The following is a 16,969-nucleotide window of genomic DNA, read 5'->3' as shown; positions in this document are numbered from 1 at the left end:
GAGCAAAAAGCCCCCTCCTCTGGAGCCCAAAGGCAGTGGTCTCCTCGGCCCTCTGCCAGGGCTCTAACCCTCCCTCCTGAGGAGGAACGAGGTGCTCTCCATCCTCTGCTGGCCCCTCTGCCCCTCCTCCCAGGCATCAGTCCTGTCTCTCCCTTCTGCCAAGACTTCCTCCAGAGGAAGGGGAAGGTGGTCTCTGCCCCTCTCCCTGTCCTCCCTTCTCCCCCTGGAATTCCCCCAGGACTGTCTGTCACTGCACATTTTGGGTCTTCTGCCAGCCAGTCACTGAGGCCCATTCTCTTCTCTTTCCAGGGTCCTGCTGGTCCTTCTGGCCCTCCTGGTAAAGATGGTCGCCCTGGACATGCAGGTGCTGTTGGGCCTGCTGGTCTTCGTGGTTCTCAAGGCAGTCAAGGCCCCGCTGTAAGTGACTTCTGGACAGTGGGAGGGGAACAGCACTGACCTGAGTTCACCTTCCTACAGGTCAGAGCCAGTAACAAGCTAAGAGGGGATGAAATGTCCACGCATGTGGACATGTTACGTCACTCAGCAGTAGCAGAGCTGGAGAGAGCCATGTGACCTAGGCCACCTTCAGGCCACTCTGGCAGCATTGTCCCATTTTAAAGATGAAGGGACTGCAGCAGATCAGCTGGCAGGAAGTACCTCCCTCTCCTGACTCCAGGACATTTATCCCAACTCTCTGGAGTTAGGGAGACTCTGACACTCCGAGATCTGAGGTCTCTCTCTGATGACCTTCTCCATTGCATCTTCCTGGGGGTTTCTGTTTCCCTTAGTTCCCAGCCCTCTTGGCAGTAAGGTTTTGATGTATCAGAAGTATCCGTGGATCTGGAAGATGCCATCAAGACACCTGGTGCTTCTTAGAGTGGGCAGATGTGCCACGATGGGCCTTTGCCTCCTCCCTGACCTCTCCCCTCAACCTCCGCAGGGTCCTCCTGGCCCCCCTGGCCTTCCTGGTCCCCCTGGCCCAAGCGGCGGTGGCTATGACTTTGGTTATGAAGGCGATTTCTACCGGGCTGACCAGCCACGCACTCAGGCTTCCCTCAGACCTAAGGACTATGAAGTAGATGCTACTCTGAAATCCCTCAACAACCAAATCGAGACCATCCTCAGCCCAGAAGGTTCCAAGAAGAACCCTGCTCGTACCTGCCGAGACCTGAGGCTGAGTCACCCAGACTGGAGTAGCGGTACGTGGCTCCAGAAGCTGCGACCCCACCCCAGCCCACTTCCTGCCCTCTTCCTGGCGGCACAGAGAGGCCACGGGGAGATTAGGCGTGGGTCACAGCCTGGCTCACCTCCCCTGAATTCCCAGCAGCTGCTTCAAGCTTTGTCCCCAAGTGTCTGAGCAGCCCTGGGAAGGCAGCTCTTCCCATGTCACCCTGTCCATTGGTTCACTCAGGAACGCAGGCTCCAAAGGCCATGGTCACACCATGGGCAGGCTCTTCCCCAAGGTCTCCCCTGGCTTCTGTCCAGGCCCCAGCCACCCAGATGTGCCACCATCACTAGGGTGTGTGATGAAACCTTGCCGTGCTTTGTCCCATGGCAGGTTTCTACTGGATTGACCCCAACCAGGGCTGCACCATGGATGCCATCAAAGTGTTCTGCGACTTCTCCACTGGAGAGACCTGCATCCGAGCCCAGCCTGAGAACATCCCTGCCAAGGCCTGGTACAATAACAGGAACCCCCAGGTCAAGAAGCATGTGTGGTTTGGGGAGACACTCAATGGTGGAACCCAGGTGAGACCCTGCTCCACTGCCTCACCTGAACTGGCCCTTCCAGGTGCCAGCCTCTGGCCCCCTCACAAATCAAGCCTCAGCCCCTCCATTCCAAGGTCTCGGGGTACTCTTCCCTCAGGGACAAGGCTCCTGTGGAGATCAGGATGGAGGGGGATTGCCCCACTTAATGTTCCTAGTCAGCAGACTTGGCACAACTCTGTTTAGCCTGGCATCCTGGGGTGTCCCCAGGAGTCCTGTTCTTAGACCTGTGCTGCTTAGGCAGCCCTCTGGGCCCATGGCAGTCTCTTCATCCTCCTCCCAAAGACAACCCTTCTCATGGTTACTAAGCCCCAGTAGGCTCAGAAGGAGACCTCCATGGTCCTTTCTCAGAGGGGTCCCTTCTCAGGGGGTCCCTTCTCAGAGGGTCCCTTCTCAGAGGGGCCCCTTCTCAGGGGGTCCCTTCTCAGAGGGTCCCTTCTCAGAGGGTTCTTCTCAGAGGGGTCCCTTCTCAGAGGAGTACTTTCTCAGAGGGGTCCCTGCTGAGCCTTCACCTACTTGCCCAGTCTCCTCCCCACCCCCAGGCTGAGCGTGAGGGCTACTACCACTGAATCCCTCTGAGCATCATTGGACTGTGGTGCTTCTGGCCCCTAACCAGACCACTTGCCTTGCTCTCTTAGTTTGAATACAACACAGAAGGCGTGACCTCGAAGGATATGGCCACCCAGCTGGCCTTCATGCGCCTGCTGGCCAACCACGCCTCTCAGAACATCACCTATCACTGCAAGAACAGTGTGGCTTACCTGGACGCAGAGAGCGGCACCCTGAAGAAGGCAGTCATCCTGCAGGGCTCCAATGATGTAGAGCTCACGGCCGAAGGCAACAGCCGCTTCACATTCACTGTGCTAGAGGACGGCTGCTCCGTAAGTGACCAGAGCGGGCCAGGCTGCCTGGCCAAAGCTCACCTCTTCCCTTTGTCCCCTTGGGTCAGAGAATTAGAGTGAGCTTCTTTCAAGTCCAGCTGCCCAGATGACGACCTCTAGGACAGCAGCCAAAAGTGGGAGTCTGGGGAAGCGTGGGGAGCCTTGCTCAGGGAAAAAAAAATAAAACCAAATAATGCATAATTGAAAGAAATGCTGTTTTTTAGTTAGAGGTCACTGAAAAGAAAGATGAAATGTTTCCACTTTCAGGTCACAAGTCCTCTAAATCCTACACTCTGACTCCTGGATCAGATTGGAGTCACCTTGCATCCCTGATCTCTGGGGACCCCAGATTAAGAACCCCACTATAGCAAAGCATTTAGGGCATTGACTGTCATTGCAGCAAAAGCCCCCCCAGGCTGCGATGAGCTCTAAAATGGGGGCTTTCACTGCCCCCAGAAAGTTCCTAGAAAGAGAACAAGCCCCATTTGTTGTCATTGGGCTCTCTGGGGGGGGCGGGACACTCCCAGAATCCTCGAACTGAGTGCCTCTTCCCCTTCTTCTTGATACAGAGAAAGACCAATGAATGGGGAAAGACTGTCATCGAATACAAGACCAACAAACCCTCCCGCCTGCCCTTCCTGGACATCGCACTTTTGGACATTGGTGACGCAGACCAAGAATTACGTTTGGACATTGGCCCAGTCTGTTTCAAATGAATGAACTCAAACTAAATTTAAGAAAATGAAAAGGAAAAAAAAAGACAACCCCAAAATGTTCTCTCTCTGCCATTTCTTCCTTCCTTGTTTTGTACTGAAATCTGATTCCTTCTGTTTCTTCTGCTCATCTCCTGCTTAAACCCTGGGCAAAAGAGAAGGGTCAGGACCATTGGAGCACCGTGCAATGCAGTTTAATACAGGTCCCCGATCCCCCACCCTCCCCGAAGGACTTGGAAGTGTCTCAACACCCTAACACCTTGTTGTGGGAAAGGTCAACCTTTGTAAAGAACAGAAACCAAAAAAAGAAAATAAAAAATAAAAACCATAAACATCTGCACCACTTGTGGCCTCTGAGTATCTTCCACAGAGGGAAGTTTAAAACCCCATCTTCCAAAGGTGTAACCTACCTCAAGCACCTGCATGAAGGTGCCCTCCCCATCCCCAGGTGCTGGATAGAGGGGGCTTTCCTCCTCCCTCAAAACCCCAAGGTGCTAGTTATGTGCATTACTTGAAGAATGCGGTGGTGCTAACAGACCCTGGGAGCCTCTCTCTGCTCTGTTGCTCTGTCCTGCTCCAGCCAGCTTGGGGGAGAGGGCAGCCTCCAGCCAGGCCCCTCCCCTGCTCTTTTGCCCAGCTTTGTCCCCATCTGGTGTCCCAGCACTGCCCCTTTCCCAGGCTCACTCTCATCCTGATCAATGGGTCCAAAGAAGCCTCGTTCTCGAGCAAGACAAGAAAATGAAATTGTGCCTATTCTGTATATGTGAGATGTTTAAATAAATTGTGAAAAAATGAAATAAAGCATGTCCAATGTTCCAAAAGAAAACACAGAATGAGTAAGCTTCCTTGCTTCAGTGGCCTTGTAGCTGCACACACAAGCCAGCAGCTGTCCTCTTAGTAATGGGGTGCTTGGGATCTATGTCTGTAACATCAGCTTGTAATACCAGTCTGTAAAATCACATCCCACCCCACCCCAGCCTCAGAGCATTAACTCTGCCCCTTCCCCCTGCCAGCACTCTGCCCAGCAACAACTCATGAACTGTTTACCTCCCCTTAGTATAATGGCCAGCTGCACCTATGAATCCTTCACTAAACCATCTATAAACATTTTAGCTTAGGCAAACGTTATCTCCCTTGGTAAAGTCCCCAGCTGTACCTATGAATCCTTCAATGCACTATCTGTAAGTTAACTCATTAGCCAATTAGACACATACTGAGTCTCCATAAGCCTTGGTTCCCAACATCCATCTTGTCAAACATGACACTGATGGGTGGCAGACTGGGCACTTCTCAGTCAGCCCTTGACCGCTAGCTGACTTAGTGACTTTTCAAGCCTACAACTACATCTCCAGGTAGCCCACCCCACCTTGGGCTATTTCCCAGTGAATTATGGGCAATATTCCTGCGCAGTTGATATTAAAAGTGCATGTTCCTTTAAGCACTGACCACTCCTTAAATCCTCCCTAATCCCACCCTTACTCACCTAGTTAGCATAATTGATACCTGATTTACTGCCTCAACTCCTTAAAAACTATGCCTATGTCATCTTTAAGTTTGCAGGTTTCCTAAGAACTCTTGCCCGCTGTAAAGCATAACAATAAACTTTTACAACCCTGACTCCAAGTCTGCTTGGGCCTACTTCATTCCTTCCAGGCTACAACACAGGGATTCTGATCATTGACATTGATCAGAGTTCCTGCACAACCTATTGCCTTCTCCCTCTCCCCCCCATCATTAGGGCCTGGCATTTGTCCTCCCATACCCCAGGGCCTCCTGCAGACACCAGCCTGTGGAGTCCAAGGACTGCTGGAGCAGTGGAGTCCCATGGGCCCCGCCTGAGACCCGAGGCACAGGACAAAAAAAGCTTGGCTTCCCTGCCTCAGACTCAAAGGAGTGGCCCTTTGTGCCTGTGTGTGGGGGCAGTGGATGGCTAGGGAGAGGGGGTGGCTCCCGGTAAATGGGACAATGCATGGGAGGTTCTTTGCAGAGTGGTACTGTGCTACCAGAATGTCCACTCTCTATACTCTTTACAGACCCACTGTCACTCTCCTGTGGCCCCTGGGGCTGGCTAGCCCAGGGGCACTATGGCAGCCCCAGGGCTTTTCAGCCTCAGGGCTCTGACACCCCAGGGGTCTGGCCTGACTCCAGGAAGTACATGTTGTGCACCAGCTGATGGCCCAGGGCTGAGTGCAGTGAAATGAGAAATCGTGATTGTGCAGCTACCTGCTGAGAACAGAGAAGGGGGAAGGGGAGGGAAGCCAGGCCTGCTGACCACTGACCCTTCCCTGAAGCACCAAAGACCCCAGAATGCAGACAGGCGTCTTCAGCCCCTTTGGCCCTGCCCAAAGGATTGGCTGGTTAGGGGAAGGGCCAGAGGCCATAATAGCCTTGCCTATTTCCTTCCACACAAAGGGCCTGGTCTGCACTGCAACGACAGCGGCAATCACTGGCACTGCCCTCAAGGCTGTGGAGAAGGCCCAATCTGATTTGTCAACATCAAACTCCAGAGAAGACGGCTCTCATTCTCCAAGTCACATCACCCAGCTGCGTAAAGTCAGGACAAATCAAAGCTGGAACAAGTGCACCTGCAGCCTGCCCCCCACCCCAGGCCTGGCCCACCCATTTGGCCTCTCAGTATGGTCACTGCCTGGAGCCCCTTTCTGACTCTATGACCTAGGAGACAGGTACAGGAAATGCAGCCCAGAAGCAGGCCTGTAGAAACATATGAAATGCTAGACCACAGTCACTCTGGGGAGCAGACTCTGCTCAGTGCTACAGGACATCACCCACCCTGCCCTTGGCCAGCCAGGGCCACCCTCCCTACAGTCCACTAAGTGTTGGAAAGGAGTGGGCAGGAAGTTGGGACAAAAGGGACAAATGGAGGAAATATGGGGAGCAGAGACTAACCACATCTGGTAAAAAGGGTGGCTCCTTGGCTGAGACGGCTGAATGTACTTCCCACCCCTTGGAATCTGGGGGATTCCAAAGAGGTCTGTGTGTCCAGGGAAGAGGAGCGAGCCCTCAACAGCAAAACCTGCCTGTCGTATATCCCATGCCCTTAGCCCCTGCCAATGAACAGGAAACTCATAAAGAAAGGCTTCTTAGATCCCTCGTGGAGGAAGGGTTACCACTCCTCCCTAGTAAGATGTCTGAGATTGACAGGGGCCTCCAGCAGGAAATGATGCATCCCAAGATTGCACTGAGTGATGGGAATTTCAGCATCCACGGAAAGCCCAATGTGTGCCCATATGCGGGGTGGGGAGGGGGGGAGTTTGGTCAGCACCTCTAATTCCACTCAAAGCAACTTGGGCAGGTGCCCCCTCCAGGCTCACTCCAAGGGCCTTTACAATTTCAGATCTGGAATGAGATTTTGGGGTCAACAAAACTGTACATCTTAATGAGAAGCTGAAGACCCTGAGATTCAGAGAGAGCCTCTGAGGCACGGCGTGTAAAGAGGCCAGGACTCCAGGGGTCTAGCCTGCCTAAAGGGGTCTTTGTGGGTGTGTGCCTGCCTTGGACCCCACAGGGACAAAACAAGGGGGTGGTCGCGGAGAAGCCAACCCTCTCCCTGCCTCAGGGCGTGTGTTTTGATTGGGGAGGGCCACCAGCAGCTTGATCAGGTGACTAAGGGGGCTCTGGACTGGGGGCTAACTCTCTTCATCTCTGCACCAACACCTCACCCCCTCACTCCTCGTGGATTCTCTGTGAGTACACCTTCAACTTAACTGTCAAGCCAGAATCAGGCCACAAAGACTGGGAGCCCTGGGAGATGCCTCAGAGACCAGTGGGTCCAAGGACCCTCAGAGCATCCTGGTCTTCCGAATATAGGCCCAGCACTCTACCCAGGGATCCACATAGATAGAGTTTTTAGTCAGAACCATGGATAGGGGACTCCACTCCCTGATCTCTTCTCCCTAACCCTAACCAACTCCCTCCCCAGCCAGCCTCATCACTGAACACCGCCTACTCTCCTTCCACCAAATCTCTGCCTGTGAATGAGCAGCTTAACTCTATTAGATGTATCATGCGTTTACAATGCCAGACTCAGAAATGCATTCACTGCCCCCACCACCACCTTTGGGGCTCCCTCCAGGATACAGCTTTCTTTTCCCTGGCTCCTGGGGTCCTCCTGGTTCTGCTGAGAACAGTGTCTCTGTGTGAGTGCCAACATTCTGGAGCTTTTGGAGCCATCATCTGGAACAGCCCTTGGGCTGCAGGAAGGTTCTTGACTGTGGCAAGTCCACCTTGGTGTTCAGAAAGGGGGGCACGGAGGCAGAGGGGCTGGGAGGCTGGCAGAAGAACAGAGCAGAGGACAGAGCAGTAGAGGCCACAGCAGAAGGAAACAGAGAAGAGGGAGCTGATGAACAGGCCCCTTCTGTTCTATTTGGTTTGGTTTGGTTTTACAGGGTGATAGGAGAGGGTCTCTGCTGAGGGTGGGGGAAGTTCATATAGCACTTAACTATGTGCCAGGCACTTTACAAATATTGCCTCTTTTAACCTTCACAACAACCCTGCAAAGTAAGCGCTCACCGTTGAGAAAATGAAGGCGGGCAGTGACTTGCCCAGGGTCACACAGCTAATAAGTATGAGGATACATTTGAACTCATGCCTTCCCGGCTCTAAGCCCAGTGCTCTGTGCACTATGGAGCCACCTAGCAGCCCCTTCAGGTCCTACCCAAGCTTCTTGGAGACAAGGCATAGGATGACTGAAGGCCCTCCCCAACTTGGCACTCTGCCTCCCTGCATCCCCCCCCTCCAGGTACACAGCATCCCGGGGGCCAGCTCCAAGGACGGTCCATGAAGCCCCCTCAGATTCCTCCCCTCCTTCAGAGCTGCTGTCTCTGCCACACTCACACACACCACACGGACACATGCACACGGAGCTCACACACACACCCTATGCCTCTCACACACTCCGCATACACCCACTCCTGTATGCCTCCCACCCTGTATGCCTCCTCTACACACTCACACACTCCTGGTAAACTTGGTCCAACTATCTTCTTGATGCTAATGATTCTCAGATTGCTTTATCTAACTGCAACCTCTCTCCCCCACATTCAGTCCGGAACTTCCAACTGCTTTCTGGATATATCAAAACTAAGTGCCCCATCATCAGCCTGTCCAGAAATGAGCTCCTCTTTTCTCCCAACCCTCCCCTCCTCCTGCTTCTGTAGAACATCCTCCCAGCCCCCCATTGTTTCTCAGAGTACAGGGAAAGTGTGTGCCCCACCATCCCACTTCTTTGTCATGTGGCTCCGCTTGGGCTCTTCTGCCCAGCCCTCTTTAGTAGTCCCCAAATAATGACCTGGACAGTGGCTTTCACTGGGGCAGAGCATTTCCCACTGGACCCCACTGGACTCCGCTGATGCAGAAAGCTAGCTCACCACACTCAGATCAACACTTAAACTAATGCTTCTAGACAAGCTAAGAAGAGTGCCTAGCCAGTTACAGGCACTCAGTGTAGCTTAATAAGTGCTGACTGATTGATGAAGAGCTGTGGCTTCCTGGCACCACCCACTCCTCCCCACTGCCCAGGCACTGTAACTTTAGAGGCACCGAGGACTGAGGGCCATCGTGAAACCTGCTTGCTGCCTCTGTAGAAGGGAACAAGTTATTTCTTTCATTTTTTTCTTTTATTATAATCTTTTTGTACAAAATGACTAATATGGAAATGTTTTACATGACTGCACGCCTATAGCATACATCTGATTGCTTACCATCTCAGGAAGGGGGAGGGGAGAGAGGGATAGAATTTGGAACTCAAAAATTTCAAATAAAAATGTTTCTTAAAATGGAAAGAAAAAAAGAAATGAGCAGCCATGATACTGTCCAGACTGGCTGGTAGCATGGAGGCGGGTGGGGAGGGAGGGTCATTCATTGGCTTTGTGCTGACTCTGGGCAAAGCTCTCTGCCAGGCACCAGAATGACAGACTTGTTCCACTCCTGTCCTGAGGATAAAAAGGTACATAACTTTGGAAGATAGCAGTCTGTGGGCAACTGAATGCCCTATTGTATACAGAGAACTGTCCCAGGGATAGTGGGTAGTCCTAGAGGAATGGGACCTCTCCTTTCACAAACAGTCTGCTTTGTCCAGGTGACTTCCCCTAGCAAACAGTTTGACAGCTGCTCACTGCCTCTCCCAGTCAGAGTCAAGGCAGTCAATATGTAGAAGGTGAAGGACAGTCTCTGCTGGTCTCCTCACCCTGCTCCCCACCTGCCACAGGTCCCCACAAGTCTGACTGCTCAGAAGACTCGGTCCATTTATGCATCAAAGAACAGGACCATTCAAGGAAACACTGAAGCATCATTTGAATCTTTGATCATCTGTGTGTTAATTAATGAATATGGACCTTTTATGGACTCCAGGTTCAGAGCTCCTGATGGAGAGCTTAGAGGGACAGACTAGCATTTAATCCAGTCCTCAGGTTATGGAGGAGAGACTGAGGTACAGGGAAGGCAATTGGCTGCCCCAAAGCCATAGATTTGAAACATGTGCCTTCCATGGTATGACAGGGTTTACTGAAAACATTTTTTACTGTCATACTATGATATAAACCATCCCGATAAATCTTCCCTTTACAGAACCACCTGTCAGTGTTAGCAAAGCACTGCATCCATAAAACAGATAGAAGGTATAGGGGGTAGAGCCCTGGACTTGGAGTCAGGAAGACCTGAGTTCAAATTCAGCCTCACTGTGTGACTCTGGACCAGTCATTTCCCCTCTTTCTGCCTCAGTTTCTTTACTTGTAAAACAGAGATAATAATAGCACCCGTGTCTCAGAGTTGCCGTGAGAACCAGATGAGAGAATATATTACTTTGTGAACCTTAAAGTGGTCTATAAACACCATCAACAAAGTCCACCCCCACACATACACACCAACACACACCATACAGAAATGGACAGGGGTAGGTATGCTGTGTCTTCTGAACATTATTTTCATATGTTGTTATGGTCATGAGTTCATCAACCAACAGACTCATTGATGATTACATTTCCAGTAGCTCCTGCTGGACTAGGTATGGGACACCCAAGGACAAAAACCAAAGTTTTTTAAGTTCTTACATTCTATCAGGGAGACCATGTGGATATAAGTGTAATATCAGGAGAAGAAAGGGAGAATGTAGCAAAGTTTTCTTAGGGTGGAAGAGAGCATAGGGAGTTGGAAAAGAGCTCTATCGTCAACAGATAAGGAAAAATTGAAGGGGAAAAGGGGGTGACTGTGGGGATAGTCTGCCAGGAGAAATGGGAGAGGATCCAGGGGACGTGTGTGTGTGGGGGGGGGGGGCGCCTTGGTCGAGAGGGCCACCTGTTCACCAGAGATTGTAGGCAAAGAAGAGAAGAAGAAGGATGGTGTCACCGGGCTGAGAGTGGTGCCAGATGATAAAAAGGGAAGAAGGAGGTACAGGACGGCTCTTTCCTCAGTGAAGTGTGGGGCCAGGTCTTTGGCTGGGGAGAGGCAGGGGCCCTATCTACTGTGCATCAAGTCACAGAAGACTCCCTAGGTTTCTCAGAATTACTTTGTCGTTAATATTGTATAATGGGAAACTGGAAAGGTAACACTCACGACCACTTCCTAAAGTTGAATCAATGGCAGTTAACCATAGTCCTCCAGCAGATCTTACAATAGGTCTGCATTGTCTCCCATGCCATCCTTGGCTTCTGGATCTGCCAACAAAGATGTTTTAGGGTCTCATGGCTTCCTTACTATGGCAACTATGAAGGTATTTTATTGGTTCTTTTGTCTTTTTTTTTCCATCCACAAGCCATGCTGCCGACATCAACAGAGGTTTTAATTACTTGGACAGTGACTTAAGTAAGATCCTCGCATCTTTCAATCACAACTTGATAAATATAAATAAATGTCATTCTTTGTGATGTTTCTGTTTGAAGTTCATCCATCATGTTTGGCCTGGCAAGGTCTTTTCCTGAGCCTCTGAAACAGAGGTCCACACATAAACTACAATTATTTTCAGGATGTTTGGATTTGGATTCAGGGTGTTCAAAGATTTTTTTTTTAAAAGCTATGAACATAATTGCTGGTGGAGTTGTGAACTGATCCAACCATTCTGGAGAGCAATCTGGAATTATGCCCAAAGGGCTATAATTTCATACCCTTTGACCCAGCAATACCAATTCTAGGGTTGTATTGCAAAGAGATCATAGAAGTGGGAAGAAGACCCATATGTACAAAAATATTTATAGCAACTCTTTTTTGTGGTTGTAGCAGCAAGCACCCCGGCATCCTCAGGGTTTGCTGCTACCACAGGTTCTTGGATCTGCTTTGTTAAAGGAAAGCAACTCAAAATGGGTTAACAAGCTTACTTTAATCAGTCAGACATATATGGGTTACCTTGTTCAGGGGAAAAGGTCAGCACCCCGAACTTCAAAGTATACAGGCAGAATTATCAAGACAGAAACAGATCAAGTAGACAGCTTTCCAAACTGTCCAACCATTATATCCATATGTAATGTAATGCCAAAAGAAAGGCAACTTCCCAGGTTCAAAATACCAGCATAGGTGCTCTCTATTTTATTCAGTGACAAACCAAGAACAGAGAAGATCAAAACATGACATCATTCAAAATACAGCATTTGCTAAGTGTGATTAAATAATCTCCAAGTACTACCCCACCCCAGGACCTTCCAATCATTCAATCAATTACAAAGTCTCTGTTCTAAATACTTCTCCACCCCTAGGCTATACCTTAATTAAGTCCACCACAAAGCCCCTCTTCTCAAATGGAGATTAGTTTCCAAACATAAGTAAAATACATTCACTTGCTCAACCATAGAACACAAAAAGGTCAAAAGTTCCCCACCCCTGGATCACAATTGAATCTACCCCAGAGTTACATCAAGTTTAAACACAGCACTTAATACCCAAATGGAGCTCTTTTCTTCATCTTGACACGAGGCAAGTTCTCAGCAATCTTAGTTCCTGGGGAGACAAGGCTTAGCAAGGCCATAAGATACATTGCCAGTCCCTTCATGAATTTATCCTCCGTCTGTAGAACAGTCCTAGAACCCCTGAACACATCAGCAAAGCCCTCTCCCAGGACCTCTGCAAACACACAACAAGAAAATCCCTCTTCAGGGCCTCCGAACCAACAGAAAGGCTCCCAGACCCCTGCAACAACAGCACCGTCCTTCACCAGTGGACAGCATTCATTCTGTCTGCCCGACAGTCTCCAGACCCCTGCAACAACAGTACTGTCCCTCACCAGTGGACAGTATTCACTCTCTGTCTGCAGGACAGTCTCAGGCCTTCTTAACCAAATGCCAGGTTCCAGGACTTCTTCAACAGGACAGTCTTTCACCAGTGGACAAATCTGGCAAAATAACATCAAAACAGACAGACAAAGTACCAGCAAAACAGCCATGTCTCCTCAGTCCTTGGCAGCTCAGGGGGCAGGTCTCAAAAGTCCAGGGCAATTCAAAGCGGCCACCAGCAATTCTCTTAGTCTCTCCACGAGGTGTAGCTACCAAAAAAGATCTTCCGCCTCTCTCTTGTGTCTCCAAATCTACGTCACCAGCTCCTCCCACTTCAGGACTTTCTTTTCACATCAACAAGCCCATCCCACAGGTGGGATTAACAAACTCTGGGTTTTAACACAATCAATTTGAAAACCAAGCCAATACAGGGGAATCTTTAATTGCCATTACTATCACACCATACCAAATCAACATCTGGGTTTTTCAAAGCCGGGGGGGGGCCCTGGACAACGGCTTCCCAGAATACAGATCAAATCACAGAACACTTCTCAAAGTGAGCCCCCAAAACAAAGCCTCACATCAGGGCTTATATAGCCTTCTCCTGGCTCAGAGAATGTAACAACCTTATTGACCCACTGGCCAATCAAAAAGTTATCAACTGAAAAACAAGCCTCCCTCCCCAGGCTTCAGGTGCACTTTAGCCTAGGGGCAGGGAAGATCTTCCAAATTTGCATTCCCATTACAGTGGTGGCAAAGAATTGTGAATTAAGTGGGTGCCCATCAATTGGGGAATGGCTGAACAAGTTGTGGTATATGCATGTTATGGAATATTATTGTGCTATAAGAAACAAGGAGTAGATGGACTTCATATTTACCTGGAGAGGCTTATACAAACTGATGCTGAGTGAGAAGAGTAGAGCCAGGAGAAATCTGTACACAATTACAGACACAACATATATGTGACAACCAACTTTGATAGAGTGGACTCTTCTCAGCAATGCAGGGTTATAAGTCGACCCTAAAAGACTCATGATGGAGAGAGATGTCTACATTCAGAAAAAGAACTGAGTTTGAACCCAGATTGAAGCAAACTACCTGCTCTCTGTCTTTTTCTTGTTTGGTTTTGTTTCTTCTTTCCCATTGTTCATTCCATCTGTTACAATCCTTCTTTATAACCTGACTAATGCCTAATGTGAAAGTATTTGCAGATACTATACTTGATTGTATGCCGGGGAGGGGGGGGGGGAGGGGGGGGGAAAATTGGAAACTCAAGGAATTGTGGAAATGAATCTTGTAAACTAAAAGTAAACAAATTAATAAAGAACAAAAAAAGCAAAAAAATTAAAAAAATTTTTAAATGATCAATTAAAAAACAAAGTTATGAGCATAGAAACACATGTTGACCAACTGTCTCTTGAAATATTTCCTGTTGCCTTGTGCACCCAATAAGACCTTTTCCAAAGATGTCTTTATTTGCTTCTCTACCCAAGCACCCTGCAGTGGAGCTGGCAAAAACAGGTGCTTAATAAATGCTTGTTGAGTGACTGATTCTTCCTGAGGCAGTCAGGCAGTGCAATGGTTAAAACACTAGGGCTGGAGTCAGAAAGATTCCAAATCAAATCCAAACTTAGCTACTTACCAGTCATATGACACTGAGCAAGTCATTTAACCTGTTTGCTTCAGTTTCCTCAAGTGCAAAAGGAGTATAAAAGCAGAACATCCCTCCCAGGACTTCTGTGAGGATCAGAAGAGTTACTCGTGAAGTGCTTGTATATAGTCAGTGCTTAATAAATGCTCATTTCTTCCTTTTTTCTTCTATGTCCCCACGTAGCCTAAGGCACAGTAGCTTTCCTGGTTGTCTGGTCATACTAATACCTCCTTCTGGGTTTGCAACCCACTAAACCTCCCAGATCTTTTTCAGACAAACTTTTGTTAGCTGTACTTCCCTGATCTTGGATTTGAGAAGTTAAATTTTTTTTTTTACTCAAGGGTAAGAGTTTACTTTTATTTCTACTGATTTTCTTGTTCCATTCAGCCCAGTACTTCATCCTACAAAGGCTAGGATAACTCTTTTATACCAAATTTCCAGATTTGACTAACGTTGTGAATTTCTTAGTCAGACCTAGGAAGTGCCGTGGCTCCCATGAGGAAGTCTGTGTTATCCTCCAATCAGGGAGGGATGTCACCCTGAAATGATCACTTTTCCCTCATAATGTGGGTTGGCAATGTTTTCATATACTGGATGTTCCATGGCTCTCTTAGTCAAATGGTTCTTGGCCTCTGCTTTTGGATATGTTTTTTGCAAAATGTTCACCCTGTGAGATACAGGAACCTAGATGGGTTTTTCTCAGTCACCCTCACTCAGATCACTGAACCTGCATAAGCAGAGGTAAAAACCGGGCACAATTTTGAGCTCTAAACCTATTTCACTCAATGGAAATGAATGCACCTCCCTTCTAATGAACATGGCACTTTCTGGGCTATTGCTGTGTTCCTCATATCTAGTCTGACTTGGCCCCAGCCCCCAAGTAATAAACGTTAAGTGAGTGGTAGAGTGGTTTGTCTGGGAGGGAAGGTTATCTCTCTAGAATGTTGGATTCAGGGTGTTCAAAGGACAGGAAGTACAGAAAGGTCTTTGTCTAGGAAATAAAAGAGTGAGAACAAGAATTTCTGGCATCCAAGAAAAACTGAAAGGATGAACCCAACCTTGACTGGAGACCAGACTTGTATGTGGGGAAAATAAACACCACCCTAGAGTCCAAGAAAAAACACCGAGTCTGCATTCTAACTGGCCAAACCAAAGAGATGCCTTTGGGAGACCAGAATGACTGAAAAACATACTGATTGGACCAAGTCAAAGATAGGACAGTCTTATTTGTACAAAAATATTTACAGCAGCTTTTCTTGTGGTAGCAAAGAACTGGAATTTGAGGGGCTGCCCATCAACTGGAGAACAGCCAAAGCTGTGGTACATGATTGTGGTGGAATACTATTGTGCCATGAGAAATGATGAGCAGGATGCTTTCAGAAAAACTGGGGAAGACCTACATGAACTGATGCAAAAAAACAGGAGAATGTTGCACACAGTAACAACAACATTGTGTGGTGATCAACTGTAAATGACTTAGCAATTCTCAGCAGTACAATGATCCAAGACAATTCCGAAGGGCTCACGGAAAAATGCTATCCACCTCCAGAGAAAGAACTGATAAGAGTCTGAAGGCAGATCAAAGCATACTATTCTGTTATTTTCTCAGCATTTGGGTCTTTTTTTTTTTGTCTGCTTTCTTTTACAACATGACTAATAATGGAAATGTTTTACACGATTGCATACATATAACATTAAATTGCTTACTATCTCAGGGAAGGGGGAGAATGGAGGAAGGGGAGAAAATTTGGAACTCAAAAATTGTTTTTTAATGAATGTTAAAAATTGTTTTTACATGCAATTGGGAAAATAATAAGATATTTAAACAAAAAAAAAAAAAGAAAAAAGAGACATTCCTCCCTTACCTCTCCCTGTCCCTTCCCCCTCCCATTGTCTTAGTATCTTTTTCATCTTCTCCAACATGCCTGGTTCTGAGGTAGGAGAAAGACCCTCTGTTGCCTTCCCTTATTGGACCAGTCTCCTTTCATCATGACAAGGGTTCCTAGGCTAGGATGAAGCTGTACGTTGCCTGCAGGGAGCTCTGAGACAGGTGTGAAGGAGCTGGACACTAAAAAAAAGGGGGGGGGGGAGCCTTTAAATCCAGACCTTCTGCCCCTCCCTGTTTTGTCATGATAACCCTCTCCCTTTTTATTACCCAAGTCAAGAATCTTTGGACTTATAGCCTGACCCATCCCAGAAGCTCTCATCTCATTTCATAGTTTATTGATTCTGTTCTGAAAAGGGAGGAGCACATGAAGGAACTTTGTACCTAAAGTCTGGAGTCAAGCCCTTTTCTTACTTCATCTTTAAAATAAAATGAGTGGATGCATCTAGATCAATGCATGGGCTCTAACCCAGCATGCCCTGGGGGCTCCTTCAATAGCCCATGCCAGTCTGTCCTCCACAGAGCTGCTAAAGCGATTGCCAGTCAGTGCAGATCTGACCACGTAATTTCCCTTCTCAATAAATTCCAGGGGACCCTCATTGCCTCTGGGATGAAACATAAACTCTGGGTTAGCTTTTAAACCTTGGCACTGATGGGGTTGGGGACAGCCCGAGGACTGGGTGTGAAGGCACCTCATGGTGAGGAGCCAGCCCCTTCACATCCTCAGTGCCTGGAACACACCAGGGGCTTCCTCAGGGCTGGCTGCCTCCAAGTTCGGCCCCCTTAAGGTCATGGAAGTAGCCAAAGTCTGACCCGCCCCCCCCCACATGTAGCTTTCTGTTATGGGGTCTTTCCCA

General features: G+C 48.5%; 1 protein-coding gene across 2 annotated transcripts in view; it reads left to right on the top strand.

The window, feature by feature from the left end:
* COL1A2 (collagen type I alpha 2 chain) overlaps window positions 1–4,194 on the top strand; it is a 31,695-nt gene extending 27,501 nt beyond the window's left edge. For both annotated transcript variants that reach the window (XM_069094494.1, XM_069094495.1), the window contains 5 exons: window positions 310–417; window positions 941–1,199; window positions 1,559–1,749; window positions 2,406–2,648; window positions 3,218–4,194. In XM_069094494.1, coding sequence (XP_068950595.1) covers window positions 310–417; window positions 941–1,199; window positions 1,559–1,749; window positions 2,406–2,648; window positions 3,218–3,364 — 948 coding nt within the window. In that variant the 3' untranslated portion in view covers window positions 3,365–4,194. The remainder of the gene's footprint in view (window positions 1–309; window positions 418–940; window positions 1,200–1,558; window positions 1,750–2,405; window positions 2,649–3,217) is intronic.
* Window positions 4,195–16,969: the final 12,775 nt, after the last annotated feature.

Source organism: Petaurus breviceps, unplaced genomic scaffold (genome assembly GCF_028583685.1).
Source record: "Petaurus breviceps papuanus isolate PSGF00001 unplaced genomic scaffold, PetGlider_PUasm1.0 218, whole genome shotgun sequence".
NCBI classification, from domain to species: Eukaryota; Metazoa; Chordata; class Mammalia; order Diprotodontia; family Petauridae; genus Petaurus; species Petaurus breviceps.
This window is presented reverse-complemented; position numbering and strand designations above follow the sequence as displayed.